We start from the raw sequence: 18,709 nt of genomic DNA, 5'->3' as shown, positions 1-18,709 counted from the left end.
TAAATTATTTTTATTTTAAATATTTTATGAAAAACTCATGATATAATTTAATCACCAACGCAAAAGCCGAAGCAAATCAAAATGCTTATTGAATAAATAATTATAAGAGATGAAGAATATCTTCCTTTTTCGTAAGAAAATCTATTTATTATATTTAATAATTAAATTACTTTTTATTATAAATAAATTATACCCTAATTTAATTGAAACAATTATTGAGAAAATAGTGGCAATTATTGCAGCCAATAAAACTGCTATAGCAATGCCATTGTTTAACCATTCATTAACTGTTGAAGCTGTAAATAAGCTAAAATCATAGTCGCTCCTATCAAAATAAATAAATAAATTATTTAATATTTTTCTACAAAAACATTAATTAATTTACGATCTTGTCTGCATTACAAGAGCAAAACCAAAGCCAATATATAAATTAAAACCTTAGCCTGCAAAACAACCAGTCATAGCCATAACACCATATCCCATTTTTGAAAGTTGTGTATTAGTGAAAAAGTCTAATTATTATTAGAGTAAATAGATTGATTGATTACTTAAAATATGCTAAATAAATTACCTCCTGAAGAATTTCCATAAGCTAATAATGTCAAACCCAAAAAGGTTTAGTTTATACCAGATAGAATTTAGAAAAACTTTATTTTTAAAAATGAAAAATTAATTTAATTTTTTTAGAATTTGACAATTTTTTTAGAAATAGATAATTTATTTACTTAAATAAAATCAATTAAGATTTGGGCTATTGTTGATATGTAAGCTACAGAAATGACAAACGCTAAAAGTGAGAAGAAAAACATGAAAGCTGGTGCTTTATTTTCATGAGAATACTTCCAAACTATTAGTGAAAAAATAAACCCAATACCAAGGAGTAAATAAGCAAGGTAAAATCCTTCTATACCTCCTACTAACATTTTAATATCTAAAAAGAGTTTTATTTTAATATAATGTTTAATCTAAATTGCTTACTTCCAGTTATAAATAAGAAAGTAATAGGAGTAGTGTAACAACAAATAAAAGCTCTCCATTTATTCCATTAGTCATCATCTCCAGGAGGGATGGTTAAATCTCTAATAAAATTAACAGGAATCTCATAAAAGTATATGATTTTTTATATTATGCTCATTTCGTGTAACTCATCTTTAAAGCTGTAATATTTTTGTTTCATAACATGCTTTAAGCTTCTAAATTTATATCTCATTTTTATACTTGTTGTAGCAACTTTCACCATCTAAGAACTAGTTAATGAATTTTAAATCTATTTTTTTTAATCATCTTCTGAGAAGCAAGATATATTACATGCCTATTCTTATTATTATTCTTATTCTTATCCTTATTCTTATTCCTAATTTAGTATTTAATTAATTGTAAACTATAAATTCTAATTAAATTTATTTTTACATTTTCAAAGTGTATTTTGTTGATATCTGAAGAGTAGTCCCTAATTTAGTTTTATGTAAAGTAAATTGAATATATTTAAATGTAAGTAAAATAGCTAGCTTAATTACTTTTAGAATAAAATAACTCCTAGATCCTTTGCTATACTTGCAGTTCTGCTCTTTTTAGTATGTAAATTGTTTTCCAATTCTTATTGAATTACACCTTTGTATTTAATATTTTTTAATTTTTAATTAAGTTAAAATCATTTTATAATTTTTACTTTCATCAATTCCTAACTTCTCAAGTTCTTTTCTTTATTGTCTGTCTTGCAAAATGACAATAACCAGGAAACTTAAATTATTTAAAAATTATTATTAAAATGTTTTTAAAAATAAATTTAGTCCTACATTAAATAGATAGACATAAAAATAGAAGACATTATAATGTTCACTTTTCCAATTATTGCATAAACTAGAATTACTAAACAACCAAGTAAATAGAAGACCATATCTCTCATGAATGTTTTCTTATCAATCTATTTTTTATAATAGGAAAATATTACTTTTATAGAGTAGGTAGCTATTTTTTAAACTAAGACATTATATTTATATTATAAAATTTCTATTAAATCTAAATTTAACTGAAAGGATTAAAGCTTATTATGTTATTAATTTCAGTAAAGATTAAGTTAAGTAAGAAAGATTGTATATGTACTTTTATATTTTTTCCATGAAAGATAACAGCTGAAAGAGTGGCTGTGGTTACAAATAAACCAGCGCCAAATATGGAGCCAATAGCTATGCTGATTCCGCCATTATCGTCTCCACCTGCTATAATTGCTGTAATAACATCAGGAGCACCATTTCCCAAAGCTAAAAGTGTTACACCTGCAACAGATTCAGATAACCTCAATATTTTTGAGCACTTAGCTAAAGCAGGTGAAAGATATGATTCTGCAGTAGAGCTTAACATATGGAAAGCCATCAAAGGAACCAGTACCTTTACATTTAATTTATGTTTTTTATTTGATTTTTAGAGCTTAACTTAATAATTACTGTAAGTAAATCAAGAACTATGATGTTTTCAGAAACTTGGCAAAAGTAAAAGTAAGAAAATCTTACAAGCGACTCTGCTGTACAGTTTTGATCAACATATTCGCAAACACCTGACTGTAATTTGTGAATTGCTGAAACCGTACAGGCATTATTTTCTCCGTCTGACATTTATGAAATAAACTAACCTTTTTAATATATTTATATTAAATTTCTGATAATTAAATATTACAATGATAAAATAATAGTTTACTTTTTCAGATGTTAAAAGTTTTTAATTAAGTTGAAAGTGAACTTTTAATCTAAGTATTAACATTATTCAACTATGCAAAAACCAATATTTAATGTAGTAAGTGATTATCTAATAATACTTTTATTTTAATATTAATTAAATGCAAGCAAATATATATATTTAATTTTGTACATTAGTAGAATCTAAAAAGAAAGATATTGAATAACATTTAACATCTCTGAAAAAAACATGAAATTTTTACATTATTTTTAGCAAAAAAAACAAAAATTTAGAATATTTTAAATCAAAGTTTAACTTATTATGTAAGAAATATTCATAAAAGATTTAAGTTACAGAGTAAACCAAATTGAATATTGTAATATTTATTGATATAAAGTGCTTTAAAAATCACACATTTATTCTTTTATAATCTTTGAAATGAGAAGCACTTTTCCATAGAAAAAATTGAACTTATTTTATGAAGAAATAATCTAATTAATATTTTACATAGTTATTATCTATAAAGTAGAGATATCTGTAAAGTTTACATTTAACCTCCATACAAATATTTAAAAATAAAGGAATATCCCAAAAATTCATTATTTTAGCTAAAAAAATAAATGTAATATCGTTAAGTATTTTCTATTAATTGGGATTTTAATTAAATAGCTAAATTTACACTTACTTCTAAAAAGAGGCTATAATTAAAAAGTAAATTTCTTTATAAATTTTTATTTACTATTTTTTTCACTAAGAAAGCAGATTTTCTTTTTATTTTATTACACATTTTAAAGATAGAACTTGCTACAAATATTAAAAGGATAATTTTTACCTAATTATTTTGTTTTTATTTTAGTTTGAGAAGATATTAGGCAAATTTATTATCATCAATCAAATGTAATATTTTTTTAAAATTTATATCAATTATTTTTTTTTTCCATTATTTAATTTGTTATTAATCATCAAAATATAAATTATTCAATAGGTTATTGCATTATTATTATTTATTAAGTACCATTAATCAAAATATAATAAAGATATTTCTTATTTTGAAATTCATTTTTATCAAAAAAACTATTTTAAATTAATAATATATTTAAAATATGATATTTATTATGATTAAAAATTAGAAATTATTTTAATAATTCAAATATTTTTTATAACAAAAAAAACAATATTTTAATTTGATAAAATATAAAAATATAAAATTTAAAATTTAAGAAATATCTCAACAATTTTTAACTCTTGAATATTTATAAACTAATATTCAATCGTTTTTTAAATAAATATATTAAAATTTGCAAAAAAAGCTTAACATTAATATAAATTGAAATAATATAGAAAAAATATAAAAATTCATAACTTAAAATTAAAGAAATATCTCAAAATATTTGAACTAAATAATACTTATAAACTTTAATCATTTCTTAATTAGATTTTTTATTTTGCTTCTTGATTTATAAATCTTAATAAAAAGGAAAATATAAATATTTAAAATATTACTTAAATATATATATTCTTCAGATTAGCAAAATACATTAAATGAGATGAAATAGAAATTAATTTCAAAATAGAAATTTAAAATTAAAGAAATATCTGTATTTGGGTTGTTTATATTTGACTAATAAACCAATAATGATCCTTTATAGTTGCTAGATATATATTTTATAATTTGTATTGCTTTTCATATGAATTTAATTAACAATTTCTTATCTTTAGATTTGATTAAATATATAATTTAATAAAAATCATTCCCTCATATACACAAAAAAAAAGTATAAAATGAGTAGTAGCAGTAGGAGATCAGGTTCAAATACAATTTTTGTTGGAAAATTATCTTCTAGAGTTAGAGAAGAAGACCTCAGAGATGAGTTCAGAAGATACGGAAGAATTAGAGATATAGATTTTAGAAGATAAAGGGGTTTTGCTTTTATTGAATATAGCAGCTCCTCTGATGCAAAATAAGCCGTAGAAGACATGGATGGATAGCGCTTCGAAGACACCCGTATAGTTGTTTAGTACAAAGGTAAATAAGCAAAATTTGTTTTTTAAAAACTAATTTTATAACATTTTAGGATAAAATAAATATAAAAAGCTAAAATCTATTTACAAATAATAAAATTTTATAATTAAATAAATATTTTAAAATTTATAATTAGAAAATAGAAGTGATCGCAACAGAAGAGGACCATCAACAGCTGATGTTTGTTACAATTGTGGAAGAAAAGGACATTGGTAAATCATATTTTACATTTATTTTAAATTATAAAAAAAGCAAACGAGGAGTATTTAAAAATATCAAAAAGTATTATTACTGCACGTATCATTCATTCATTTTAATGATAAATCGAACATTTAATTTTAGTAAAAAAATCAAAAAACTCCTCTTTAAGCATCATCATTTAGAACTTAAATATAATAATACCTAATATTTTTATAGTATCATCTAATATAAGCATAAATAATGGAAATAAATATTGATAAACATACATGATTTTACTAAAATAACAAATTTTATATTTTAACTTTCCCCAAATATACTAACTAAGATCTAAAAAACAATTTAATTTTTCATTTATAATCTTGGATTAGTTTAGATGGTGGAATTAGTTTTTGTATGGAGTAGCAAAAATTGAGTTTTACCATGAAGAATTTTTCAGATTTAAAATCACAATAATGTCAAAGTAAAGGCTAGAAGATTAATTCAATCATTAGAAGAGCTTCTTGCATTCATTCCTTTCTTCTTTTGTTGATTTATTTGAGAACTAAATTTACAAAATCCAAAAAATTTGCTTGACAATTTTTAAATTTGGAAGAAGCAAAAGATAGATAAATAAATAAATGTTGGTTGTTTATTATATGAATAAATAAATAATTAATTAATTTACTCGATAAAAAACTTCCAGAAGAATGAGAAGAATGCATCGAAGAAAATGAACGAAAACGAAGATATGAAAAGTAGTAAAAAGATAAGATATTATTAATTTTTAATTGTTTCGAATACTGAAAAATATAAATTAAATAAAGAATTGATGATTAAATATGGTGATTGATGAAAATCAAGAAGAATCAATGAAGTCGAAGAAGAAGAAATTTAAATACCACAATTCGAGTTCTACAATAATTTAAAGCCATATATATTGTTTGTTGATTCAAAAAAGAAGAATATATCAGTTGAATTTGGAATTTCTTACTTTTGTTTTTCTTATGTTTCTCAAACAAGATTTTTATTAAACCAAGTATTAAGTTTAAGTGATTAAGTTTGAAGAGGGTGAGGAAGATATTGATGATTATTTTGATGATAGTTTTGATGATGATGATAGTAATGATGATGAATCAAAAGATGAAGACGATTAAAATTAATGTAATTTAAGATTGTCCATCAAAAGCAAAAATAAATAAATAAATAAAATTAATTACAAATAAATGGTTTTAAAATATTTTATAAGAGCAAACAAAGAAAATAAAAATGAGCTATTAGATTTAATTTTATATAAAAATCAAAGCTAATTAGATATAAATTAAGTATTCCTCAATATAAATCATTAAAATATCATTAAATATTAAATAAAATTTTAATAATATATAACAATTAGGGCTAATGAATGTAAGGAAGGAAATTGGAAGTAATTTATTTATTTATTATTTTATTTTAATCATATTTAATTAAATTTATTTAAATTTAATAGTAACAGATGTTATAGATGCGGAAAAAGTGGACATTTAAAAAAAGAATGCTCTTTGAGCAGAACTCCTTCATCAAGAAGAGAATCTCCAAGACGTTCAAGAAGAAACAGAAGCTAGAGTGGAAGTAAAAGTAAGAGTGTTAGTGACAGCAGAAGCAGAAGTAGATCTAAAGATAAAAATAGAGATAAAAAGAGAAGATAATCTTACTCAAAATCTTCCTCTCGTTCTAAAAGTTCAAGATCAAGATCATCAAGAAGAAGTTATTCAAGCTCCAAGTCAAGAGCATCTTCATCAAGATCAAAGTATATTTAAAAAATTATATTCTTTTAGTAATTTATTTTTTTTATCAAAATAGGTCCAGATCATCAAATTCTTCCAAAGAAAATAACAAGAATCAAAGAAAGAGCATGAGTGAGTCAAGAAGTAGAAGAAATTCTAACAATAATAGAAGCTCTTCTCCTCCTAAATAAAACTGAGAATAAGTAGGTGACTTAAAAGTTAAAATTTATAAAATATAAATTAAAGATTTTAATATTGATTATGATTAGTTAATATGAATTTATTTATCATTTAGAAACGTTGAGTCTGTCTTTTTTTCAATTAGATTTTAACTTTTTGTATGATGTTATTTCAAATTTAATCAAAAAGAAAATGAAAATTTATTTAATTATTTATTTTATTAAAACTATTTAAATTACAACAAATTAAAATTATGCACAATAAATTGTGAAAATTTTTTAAATACGAGTAAAAATTAAAAATATCTATCTATCTATCTGCTTCTTTAATTTTTAATTATTATAAGTATCTAATATTTGCTAAGATTATATTGTTACCTTTTTTTCTATATTATATTGAGTTTTATTTTATAATTTGTGAATTGAATTGATCTGATGCTTGCTATCCTCAAAAATTAAAAATTTGTATTATATCAAAAATTAAAATCATCTTTTTAAAAATATCGATTAATTTGTTATTTCGAAAGTAGTACTTTTGCAAAAATATTTAGGTTGATAAATTTACTACATAAACAAACATATACAATAAAAGGATTAAGTAGTTTATATTTGGATATTTATAAATCAAATAGCTAATGAACAACCATTCTTCAGCCCAAAGTGCAATAAGTTCGCATACCAAATATAGCGCGAAGAGTTAGATATCAAATATCACTAATTAAAATCCAGCTAGTGGGTAAAGTGCATATGGATAGAAAACCAAACAATAAATTGCACAAGAAGTAGAGCTAGCAGAAGATGATATAATGAAGAGATATATGGAATAGCAAGAAAAACATAAACAACTAATGATATAGAATTAAAAACGTAGAAAGTATAAATTATTAATTTATTATAGATCTATTAAGTAGCAACATATTAAAATGAATTAATTTAAACAAATAATCAATTTCTTAATCAACATGGTTAGTGTTGTTAATAGCTTTTTTTCGAAAATTAATAATAATATAATCAATAAAGTTATATTTTTAATTCAAGTGTTTTATAATAGAATTAGTGTATTTTTTTTAAAATAGAGATTAAGAAAAGAAATTAAAAGAAGAAATGGAGAAAAAAAAGAAGCAGGAAGAGCAAGAGCTACTTAAGAGAAAAGAAACAAAATAGCAAGCTTATGTTAAATTCTTGAGATCTAATGCCACTAAAGTTGCAGATAATTTAAAGTAAAATAAAAGTAACACAAATGAAAATGGAAATCAAGTTAAAAAAAAAGCATCTACTGCAAACTAATAAAAGAGACCAGCTTATATAGTAGTTTCAAACACAGATTAAAATAAAACTGTAACTAGTGATCTATCAAAGCCTAAGAGATAATGGAATACTGCTAAATCAAACAGCCAAAATACAAATAATTAGGATAAAAATTTATCTTAGAATGAAAATAGAGTACCTGTACCTCTTGAGGAATATTATGCTGATTAAAAAAAACAATCCCAAAATAATATAGAAAATAAAGCTAAAGAAATGAATTTTGATGCTCTAGATCTCAATATTCCTTCTGGAAAAGATGATTTCGAGAGAATTAAAAAAATGTATGCCAAGTAAAATTAAGTTAAAGGAAACGATTTTATAGTTAATTTTGAAAAAGAATGGAATGATGATGATGATTCTCTTGATAACCTAAAATAAAGTAAACTATTAGAAAGTTTAGATCTCTCTACTGTGTAAAAAAAGAAAAATAAGCAGATATAAGATGATCAGCTTTAAAAGAAGGTAAAAAATATTAAAAGTTAATTCGATAACATCTAAGAAAATGATAGCTTTGATGAGAATGAATATGAGCAAGAAAAATTTGAGGAGCTAGTTATTAACAAAGGAGAAACATCCAAAGAAAATAAAGATATCAATTAAGATAAATCAAGCAGAGCGTAATTGCAGTAGAAATTAAAGCAAGGAAGCAAGCAAACAATGAATGATTAACAGCATGTAAAAAAAGTTAAAGAAAAAGAAATTATAAAGCAAAAGTAAGCAATTAATAAAAATGAAAGTGCTTTGATTAGGGAAGCAATTGGGTTTGATGATGAAGATATGTAAGGAGGAAGTGATAATGACGAAGATATTGGTATAGCATTGGGATTTAAGGATAAAGTTTAAAATGATAAATTATAACAAAAAAGTACTAAATAAGTAAAAATTGAATAAACTGCTGATATTGGCTTAACTGAGGCTAAGCTTTAATTACATAATGAAATTATGGAAGGAACAATTAGTTTAGAAAATTAAAAATATGATGTTTTAAGTTGGGCAAATAATAAATAGAAAGAAGTGGAGGAAGTTTTTTCCTAAGTTAGTGGTAAAGTTTCAAATGCTACTTCTAAACTAACAAAACCTGTTTCTGCAAAATTAGTGAAAGATGATAAGAAGCCACCAATTGTTAGAAGCAACACAAATAATAATCTATCTCAGCAAAATTAATAATAAATAATCAGCTAATAAAGAAAGCAAAATGAATAAGATGCGAATAGCATAGTATCAGAAGATAAAATGTAAAGATAAAACATTAGGCAGATAAGTGCAAATAGAAATGCCTAAATTTCAAAAGAAAAAAATAACTAGTAAGAAAGATAATTTTCTACAGATAAATAACTTTCTGATTAAAATTAAAATAACCAAAAAGCATAGCATGATAAATCAAAGGATAGAAAACCATAAATTGTATAGCCTCCTCCTTCTAAACAAAAGTATTAAAAAAATTACTAAAATAAAATAGCCTAAAATAATTAATAAGATTCTAATTCAGAAGTTGCTAGCTCTAACTAGGGAAGAGTTTCTAAATTCAAATAAAAGTTGTAATGGAATGTTCAACAAAGTAGAAGAAACAAAACTAAATCTCCTGATTCTGTGGGTACAAGAGATGAAGATATAAATGTGGAAGAATTTTTAAGGGTAAAAATAAAATAATAAGTTTTTTATTAAAAAATAAATAATTATTCACAAAAGGATGATTTGATTAACATTAATAAAGAAGAAATGCAACTGTAGCAGGAGATTTATGAGCTTCACTTTGATAATATAGATAAAATTAGGGATGTTGAAAGTAGACATAATGTAAACCTTAATTTAGTGTCATCAAAATAAGTAAAAGAGCTTGAAAGCAATCCCTCAACAATCATAAAACCAATAAAACCTATTTACGGTAAATAAAATATTTTATTAAATAAAAACACTAAACTCAATTTATTATATAAAATTAGAATATAGTGAATAAGAGTTGGAGCAATCTTTAATTAGACTAGATAAGGCTTTAGCCAAAAAAACTATTTAATCTTAATAGTAAATGCCTACATAAATAAATCCTTAAATTCAAAATGGTTACCAACAAAATTTCAATGACTTGAAGAGTTAATAATAAACATATTAAAACTAATAATAATTATAAAACTAGATATAAAATAATTAGCAATAAGTTAAACAATTAAATTAAAAATTAAATGGATAAAATGATTTAAATTAAGGTAATTAGTAGAATCTGTAAATCAATTTAAATAATAATATTAATAATTTTCAATAGTAGATAGCACCAAACAACATGATTGCATAACAATTATAAATTCTTTAGTAATAATAGTAGCTGCTTCTTTAATAGATAGTTGCTACTTAGTAAAATCAAAATAATTTAGAATTAAATCCTCCTCCTGTTTTACAAAATTAAGTTAACTCGATGAAAGTTTAACAAATTCTCAATGCAAATTAATTAACTTATAAAAATTTAGCTGAATAAAACGAGAGTTTGAACAAAATAGAGTAAAACTTTAGCTCAGATTCAGGAAAGCTAGAAAAGTATGATAAGAAAGATAAAGCAGAAGCTAACGACTAAAACATGTATATTTCTCCTCAATTTGGGATAAACAATCATGCAAAAAAGGATTCTTTACTTAATAATAATATCAAGAATGTTACTAACAATGTTAGCTTAACAAGTTAGCAATAGTATTAATAATCTTAATATAACTATGACATTAATGATTTGCAGTCTATAAGTTAAGTTAATAGCATTGTACCCTCTAACAATGCTGAGTAAAGGAGGTAAAAATTGAAAGATGAGTTAGATGAAGAAGTAGAATCTAAAATTAGTGAAATTAAGTCTAAAATATAATAAAACAAAGACAAAGAGTAACCTAATTCGTATAAACAGAAGCATATTATTAAAAAAGAAATTAAACATAAAAAAGTAGTAGGTTTAAAAGAAGAAAAACAATCTTAATTAAAAGAAACATAAGATGATAATACAGAAGGTGTAATAAAATTTGCTGGCAATGATAAGTTAAAGGCCTTGTTATTAGATAATGTTGAAGAAGAAGATTCTCATAATTATAATCAAGATAATTCATTTGATTGATAATATAGCAGCTCCTTAATGTGATAAATTATTTTTAATATTCTCTGTAAACACTAAACCAAAAATATAAACAGAATTAATTAATTAATGTTTAACTTTAAAAATAAAAAAAATTAAATTAAAATGTTGATTTATGCATAAATGTAATCTTATTTATTATGCTCAAAATCGTATTAAGAGTTTAAAAATAAAAAATCTTAAATTTAAAAACCCAAAAGGTTCTCATCTTAATTTTTAAAGAAAAATAATCTAAATGCATTTATTATTGTTAAAATCAAGCATATTCATTTTAAATAATGAGTATTTTAATGCTGCAGCACAGCATGATTAAATAAATAAATCAATCCAATTTATCTTTACCATTTAATGTTTAGACAATAGTTAATTTGAAAAATATTAAAAAAAATAATATATTTTTTAAATTATTTTTAGAATTTATCTTTTAAATTATTGTTTATTAAATAAATTTCACATAAATTTGTTTGAGGGCTGATTCATTCATTTGTGATTTTAATTTAAAGTTTTTGTATCCATTCTTTTCAAATATATAATTTAATTATTTTTAAATTTAAAATTTTTGAAGAGGAATTAATTAGGTTAGATCTTATGGTTATCAATCAAAAATGTAAATTACATACTTTTTTTCAAATTTTCTAAACAAAGTCATATCTTAAAATTAATAATATTAAAATTATTCCTCACTTTTTATTAAATACTTGATCAAGTAAATTATAATTTTTTATCGATTGTTGATCGTTGCTAAAAAAATCACTTTTTTAGTTTTATTTTATTTAACATAGATTTATTTTAATAAAAATAAAAATTTAAAATAAGTAAAACATAACAACATAAACTTATTTTTTATAAATAGCTAAATTAGTAAATTTGCTTAAAAGTATTTAAAATATTAAGTTTTTAAAAATAATTACTGGATTGAATATTTAAAATGTATTTAGAGAAATAGTTAATTGTAAAAAATACTGAATAAATAACAATAGTATTAATGAATTATCAATAGTATTGAAAATAGAGATTGAATAGCACAAGAGAATAATTTGGCTGCAATAGAAAAGTTTTTTTAGATTCAAATAAACTAGCAATAAAAAAATCAATAAATCTAATAAAATAAATCAGAAAATAAGTTGGTGAGACAACCTGATAAATATATTAATAAATAAATAATTAAATGATAATCTTTAAATAGCTATAAAGCAGTAAAATTTTGAATAAATCAAATTAGTAGAAGGAGCTTTTAATTGCATTTGATGAATTATTTATACAAGTTGATTGATCAAATTTTCTAATTTTTAATAGTTTCATATATATTTTAAAAGCATTTTTTAATTTTTTGTATTTATAGAATACATATCATATGAAACATATATAAATCATCAATTAAGAAATTGCCTACTATTTTACAATTATTGATGGAGAGAGTTCAAACAGTAGCATATATGAATGTATGTATGTTTGTTTGTTTTTTTGTTTGTTTGTTTGTATATATGTATCATCTTAGATTGTCAAGTCATAAAAAAAAAACAATTAATAAGAATTATCAAGCACAATGTGAAATGAATTGAATTAATTTAAAAATAAAAAAAATTAAAAAATTAAGAAAGGAGAAGGTAAAAGAAAAAAAGAGGAAAAGAAAAAGATAAGAAAACAATAATATAAAAAAAAAACTAAAAAAACAAGTTAATTAGTATATTATTTGTATTACTTAAAGTAATGTAAAACGACAGCCTAAAAGGCTTAGTGGGCTGGTCGGGAGGCTAAAAAAAGGGCGGACACACAAGCTCTTTTAAGCTTTTTGATAGATCCTAGAATTTTAAGAAGAAGGAAAAGAAAGGAGAAGGCGGTCATAGCGTAGAACATTTAATTTTTAGAAAATATTTTTCATTTTTGTTTCTGTAGAAGTGCTGCAGTAGTAGCATATGAAAAAATAAGAGTATTTATCAAAAAGCAAGCAATAGTTAATTTAATAAATCCCTATATTCACTAATGTGAATGATATGACTATTCAGCATAAGCATATAAATTATCATAGCGAAACGTGGATTGAATATTAATGCATTCTTCTAATAAAATAGATTGTTAAGAAATGTTCCATATATTTGATTGATACAATGAAGAGGTGTAACTAGGAATTCAAGTTTGATTAATCTCTCATTCCGCGTCGCTTTCTTACTGTCCCAAATGAAGGTATTAATTTAATTTAAAATTCATTAATTCAAAAAATATGAGTAAATTTAAATGCTCATTTTATCACAAACGAAGTAATTATGGGGATTTTTGTAGCCGCTATTTATTTTTATAAATGTTTTTAGTCTTTCCTCATTTAATGCTTTCATATTTGTAGCAGACATTCAACAATTTTTTGAAATGAATTTTCATAATAAATTTTAATTAATTTTATATTAACTATGAAAAGGTGTTTCAAACAATAACTACGATAATGAATAGTCGGATTACATAATGAGAGTGAAAGATATAATTTATAATGACCAAAGAAAAATGTAAAATTTAAATTAAAATTTTTATATTTTATAAAACCTGCAAAACAAACCATAGATATTTCTCATAACTCTTCTCCACGTTTTTGATGAATAAATTCTTTTCAAAAGTGAATTTTAAAAAGTATTCATGTTTAGAGAAAATTATAGATATAAAATCAAAGTGAAATATATTTTTAGGTAAAAACTCATCCATTTAGTTGCCAATAGTATATATTAGAGTAGGAAGCATAGGTTTACTTCAAAGAGTAATAGTATTGACGAGTATGTATTTTTATTCAAGGTTTTTGATAAAAGAAAAATTCGAAATTCAAAAATAATAAATAAAAATTGAATTAAACGCTCTATTTTGCATTAAGTTGTTGCGCAACGTAGAGTTGATTCCTTATAAAGAAAAAAAGCATGCGTTATATCAAATAGCAAGCGTAGTTTCATAGCATTAAAAAATTTTATTCGATATGCAAAAAGCTTAGAATACAAGGCATTTCAACTAAATAAACTAGGAAAAAAGTTTAATTTTGCAATCAAATCGTTGGTTTATAAACGATCAATAGGATTTAAATTATTATATTTAATATATTAATTGGCTGATGTAAGAAAAATGTGTAGATAGCTTGATTATAGCAAATTAAACAATAAAACAATCTATTTAATTAAAGATAAAGCTGTTTATTTGAATATAAAATATATAATAGAAAAATAAATGATAGGAGAGTTATGATAGATATACAAAAATTCATATTTAAAATAGGATAGAAAAAATTTAATTTATTTCAAATATTTATATTTCAATAGAGAGTATATAATCGAAGATATGCTTGGTAAGGGAACATTTGGTTAAGTAGCTAAGTGTAGTAAGAATGGTACAAATGATTTATTTGCTGTTAAAGTTATTAAAAATAGACCTGCATATTTTCAATAGGCTAAGAATGAAATTCTTTTATTAAGAGTTTTGAATAAATAGGAAGAATAAAATGGCGAAAATTATTAGAAAAGAATTGTGAATTTAGTAGATTTTTTTGTTTTTCGTAATCACTTCTGTCTAGTTTTCGAAATGCTAGAACTGTCTCTTTATGATTACTTAAAAAATACAAAATTCTGTGGGTTTTCTTTCAGTGTTATAGCCTAATGGACAAAATCGATATTGGAAGGAATGGTTATTGCTGAATCCAAACAGATTATTCATTGTGATTTAAAACCAGAAAATATAATGCTCAAAAAGTAATTAATTTTAAATTAAACCTTAAAAATGGCAACAAAGTTTTCACAACAAAAATGTATGAAAAGAAATTTAAGCCAAAGTTTCTTTAAAAATAAAAAAACATTTTTGCTAAAATTTTTTTCATGAAACAAAAAAAATTGATTTGAAAATACTTAGTAGAGTTTTATAACATTTATTTTAAATAATTAAGCAATTAACTCAAAATAATTGATTTTGGATCTGCATGTCATTAGGACAAAAGGATATTTACATATATACAAAGCAGATTTTACAGAGCGCCAGAAGTAATTTTAGGGATGATATATACAACAGCTATTGATATGTGGTCTCTAGGATGTATCTTAGTTGAACTTTTTCTTGGTTTACCTATATTTCCAGGAAATTCTGAATATGATTAAATAAAAAGAATAATTGATATATTAGGGTAACTATCTATCTTTTTAATAAATTATACATGATTTAATATGTTTTAATTCATTAAAAAATAGTAAGCCAACAAATGAAGTTATCGAATAAGGGAGATTTAAGAATAAATTTTTTAAATGTTTGGATGGAGAGTACATTTTTAAAACAAAATAAGAATTTGAAATTTCTGAAGGAATTTAGTTGAAGGAAAGCAAGACTTACTTTTAAGTAGCTTGTTTAAACGATTTAAAAAATTATATGTACAATTCATAGTTTCGTAGGAATGAAGGTAAAAATTTCAAGAAAGTAGCCTTTTATTATAATGCGTTTTATTATAAAATATAAATAAATAGATGATACAAAAAATAATAGATAGTTTGATCTTTTTCTTGATCTAGCCACTTAATTGCTTGAACTCAATCCAAGAAAAAGAGTTAAAGCAAGTATAGCTATGTAGCATCCATTTTTGAATCAAGACGAAAATAATTTTTATAGCTCATTAACCAACCAAAAGATTGAAAATACAAAAGAATGTAAATAATATATTTAATTATTAAATTATTTTTAATTTTTTTTGTTATGGTACAGTTTCTCTTGATCAGTCCACATCTGACGAAAGACATAATGACATAAAATAGCAGTAGCAACAAAGCAATTAGAATACAGACTTTAATTGTATTTAGATATATATTTTAAGCAGTATAATTTAATTATTTTTAAATAAAGTATTTAAGGTGAGTGATTAGAACGCAGCAATAGTCAAAAAAGCAATATAAAATCAAAAAGAAAATTAAGAGAAGCTTAAACCAAATTAGTTAACATCTGATCCATAATAATAATAAATCAATAATCTTCTATCAGGTTAATAATGTAACATCTATTTTATTTAATTAAACAATTGAATTTTAAATAATTTTTCATAAGAAATAGGTTAAGAATAAAATTTATAATCATAATATTATTTAAATCAATACCCACTTTAGTAGTAATAAGGATAATACTAAAATGATCCATATAACTTCCATACATAATAACCTGGGATATAATAGATTCCTTTTAATTAGTCTTTTACTTAGCAACCATAGATTTATAATAATTATTTAAATTAAAATATGTATCAATACCCCTACTAATTTTAATAGTAGTAATATGCATAATAAATGTCTCAGATGCTCCCTTAGTAGTAATAGCCAGTACAGTAATCAACATTTCCATACTAACAGCCATACAATTAAGTATAGTAGCAATAATAAATGTCCACTGACCAGCTGGCTAATTTATTCAGCTAATAGTTGAATTTGCAAACTTCTAATTAATTTTAAAACTAAAAATAAAGTTTTAGGAATTAAAAGTAGTCTAAAAAGTGTCTTTCTCAGCAAGATTCTTTGGATTACTAGAAAGAATTTTATGATGATTATCCTAATTAGTTTCAAAATAATCAAATATAAGATAAAAATATGTGGTCAACAAATTAGTTTACTAATATTTAAAATTAGGGTAATTTTTACAAAAACAGTAATTATAATTACTAAAAAACTGGTACTAATTAAGGTTTTTAATAAGGGATTAGTAATATAGAAAATATTTAAGATTAATAAGTACCTCCTGCAAACATCAAAGATATTTTTGATAATGTAGATGATAATTTTCCAAAGTAATAGCTAAACCAGTAGCCTTAATAGTTAATTCATTTGTAAAATTACTAATAAGGAAACTAGTAACAAATGCCTTAAGGATTTTTGCTTAATTCATAATACATATAAAATTTTTATAATCCGTAATAATAATTGGGAATGAATATTGGGAATCTTCAACCCAATAATAATTTATTAGGAAATCAGTTTTAAGTATAGGACTAACCTCAATAGTAAAATTAGTAATATTAACTATTTTAGCAGTAATTTAATTAACAGAATTATGGATTTAACTAGTTTAATAACTAATAGAATATGAGATAAAACTATTAGTTATTTAATTAAAATAATTTGTAATAAAATTTGTTTTTGTAAAATTAACAGTATTATCAATAATAGCAATAGCAGCTTTAATAGTAATAGTAACCTTTAAATCAATAAAATAGTTAATTCCCTTAATAAACTAATTAGCAGTAAACTTATTACAATAAACCTTATTAAAACCAAAAGTAAAATAATAAATATAAAAACTCTTCTAATGGAAAGAATAGCAATAATAATACAAAATAAGCAGATATGAATGCCAATAATAATTTTAACAATAATAATAATAACAACAACAGCAACAATAGTTAAAAGTTTTATTAAAATAATAAAAAATTTAGAAGACATTACAGCGATAGTGAATTTTAGTGTAATATTTCTTTCAAATTTATTTAAAATATTTTTATTTATTTATAATTTTATCAGACATCCTCTCAAATAAAACAAGAGGATGTTTAAAATTTTTATTTCACCTTAAAGATTGAAAAATTTAATTTAATTTTTAATATAAATATAGAATATTAGCCTGAATAGAATGAAATATTTAATGACATAAAAGCACCTTTCTTAGAATCCGATTAAATTGAAAATTAGTCATAAAATCTTGGAAAGAGTAGTGATAATATACAGGAAGATAATAAATAAGAAAGACATGGAGAGGAATCAGCTTCAAACAACTCCTCTAACTTTAATAATAATAGCAACAATACAGGAAATTAAAAGTAAAATTAAAATTTTAAGAGATAAAATAGCAATTATAACAACAATTAAAACTATTCAAATTAAAAAAACTAATAAAAATTTAAAAAACCAAATTAAGGATAAGCACAACAATAACAACAACATAATAATACTTTTAATTCCAATTCAAACAATAACAACTATAGCTAAAATTTTCCTAATTAGAACACTTAGTTTTAAGCAAATCTTAGCAATAATAATAATAACAGTAATAGCAGCAGCAATAACAATAATAACAACAGTAGTATTCTAAATAACAATAGTAGTAATTAGGGATAGATACAAACATAAAATATGAAGACAAGTTAATAAAATAATAATAATTCTAATAATAGTAACGATTAATAAAATTAACATAATCCTTAGGATAACAATAATAATTTTAAAAAAGGATAAAATAAATTCAAAAATTAAAATAAAAAAAGCTTCACAAACCATAAATATTAACAGTAAAATGCTCAACAGTAGTAGTTTTCATAAGGACAAAAGCAATATTCTCCAATAAACGAAAACCCAAGTTAATCTTGAAAAGGCTGACCTATAAATAATAGATAATAAGAACTCTTTTATTAAATTTCTTAGAGTTTTTTATTAGCTTTTAATATAGTAATAATTTTTTCAAATCAAGATAGAGGATCAAACTACTGATTTATTTT

General features: G+C 22.5%; 4 protein-coding genes across 4 annotated transcripts; 3 read left to right on the top strand and 1 right to left on the bottom strand. All coding sequences in view use genetic code 6, as the record gives it.

The window, feature by feature from the left end:
- Window positions 1-35: 35 nt before the first annotated feature.
- TTHERM_00219260 (sodium calcium exchanger protein) lies at window positions 36-2,612 on the bottom strand (the record flags this gene model as incomplete). Its single annotated transcript, XM_001020598.3, has 12 exons — window positions 36-141; window positions 194-325; window positions 386-512; window positions 572-647; window positions 726-931; window positions 979-1,354; window positions 1,411-1,450; window positions 1,518-1,611; window positions 1,670-1,740; window positions 1,797-1,924; window positions 2,104-2,388; window positions 2,445-2,612. 12 exons carry the CDS (start codon window positions 2,610-2,612, stop codon window positions 36-38), a joined length of 1,809 nt encoding a protein of 602 aa, XP_001020598.2.
- A 1,843-nt stretch (window positions 2,613-4,455) lies between these two features.
- TTHERM_00219250 (RNA recognition motif 1 in vertebrate serine/arginine-rich splicing factor) lies at window positions 4,456-6,836 on the top strand (the record flags this gene model as incomplete). The annotated part of the gene is made up of 5 exons (XM_001020597.3): window positions 4,456-4,699; window positions 4,833-4,908; window positions 6,270-6,299; window positions 6,363-6,662; window positions 6,716-6,836. The coding sequence occupies 5 exons, from the start codon at window positions 4,456-4,458 to the stop codon at window positions 6,834-6,836; spliced, it is 771 nt and encodes a 256-aa protein (XP_001020597.2).
- A 464-nt stretch (window positions 6,837-7,300) lies between these two features.
- TTHERM_00219230 (hypothetical protein) lies at window positions 7,301-11,214 on the top strand (the record flags this gene model as incomplete). The annotated part of the gene is made up of 4 exons (XM_001020595.2): window positions 7,301-7,692; window positions 7,895-9,761; window positions 9,816-10,011; window positions 10,070-11,214. Exons 1-4 carry the CDS (start codon window positions 7,454-7,456, stop codon window positions 11,212-11,214), a joined length of 3,447 nt encoding a protein of 1,148 aa, XP_001020595.1. The 5' UTR covers window positions 7,301-7,453.
- A 1,590-nt stretch (window positions 11,215-12,804) lies between these two features.
- On the top strand, window positions 12,805-18,581 carry TTHERM_00219210 (Serine/Threonine kinase domain protein; the record flags this gene model as incomplete). Its single annotated transcript, XM_001020593.2, has 11 exons — window positions 12,805-13,080; window positions 13,305-13,416; window positions 13,646-13,730; window positions 14,523-14,948; window positions 15,140-15,373; window positions 15,438-15,643; window positions 15,708-15,887; window positions 15,943-16,029; window positions 16,081-16,224; window positions 16,279-17,682; window positions 17,830-18,581. The coding sequence occupies exons 1-11, from the start codon at window positions 12,943-12,945 to the stop codon at window positions 18,579-18,581; spliced, it is 3,768 nt and encodes a 1,255-aa protein (XP_001020593.2). The 5' UTR covers window positions 12,805-12,942.
- Window positions 18,582-18,709: the final 128 nt, after the last annotated feature.

Source organism: Tetrahymena thermophila (assembly GCF_000189635.1).
Source record: "Tetrahymena thermophila SB210 genomic scaffold scf_8254564, whole genome shotgun sequence".
NCBI lineage: Eukaryota > Ciliophora > Oligohymenophorea > Hymenostomatida > Tetrahymenidae > Tetrahymena > Tetrahymena thermophila.
The sequence above is the reverse complement of the archived record's forward strand: the minus strand, read 5'-3'. Positions and strand labels throughout refer to the sequence as shown.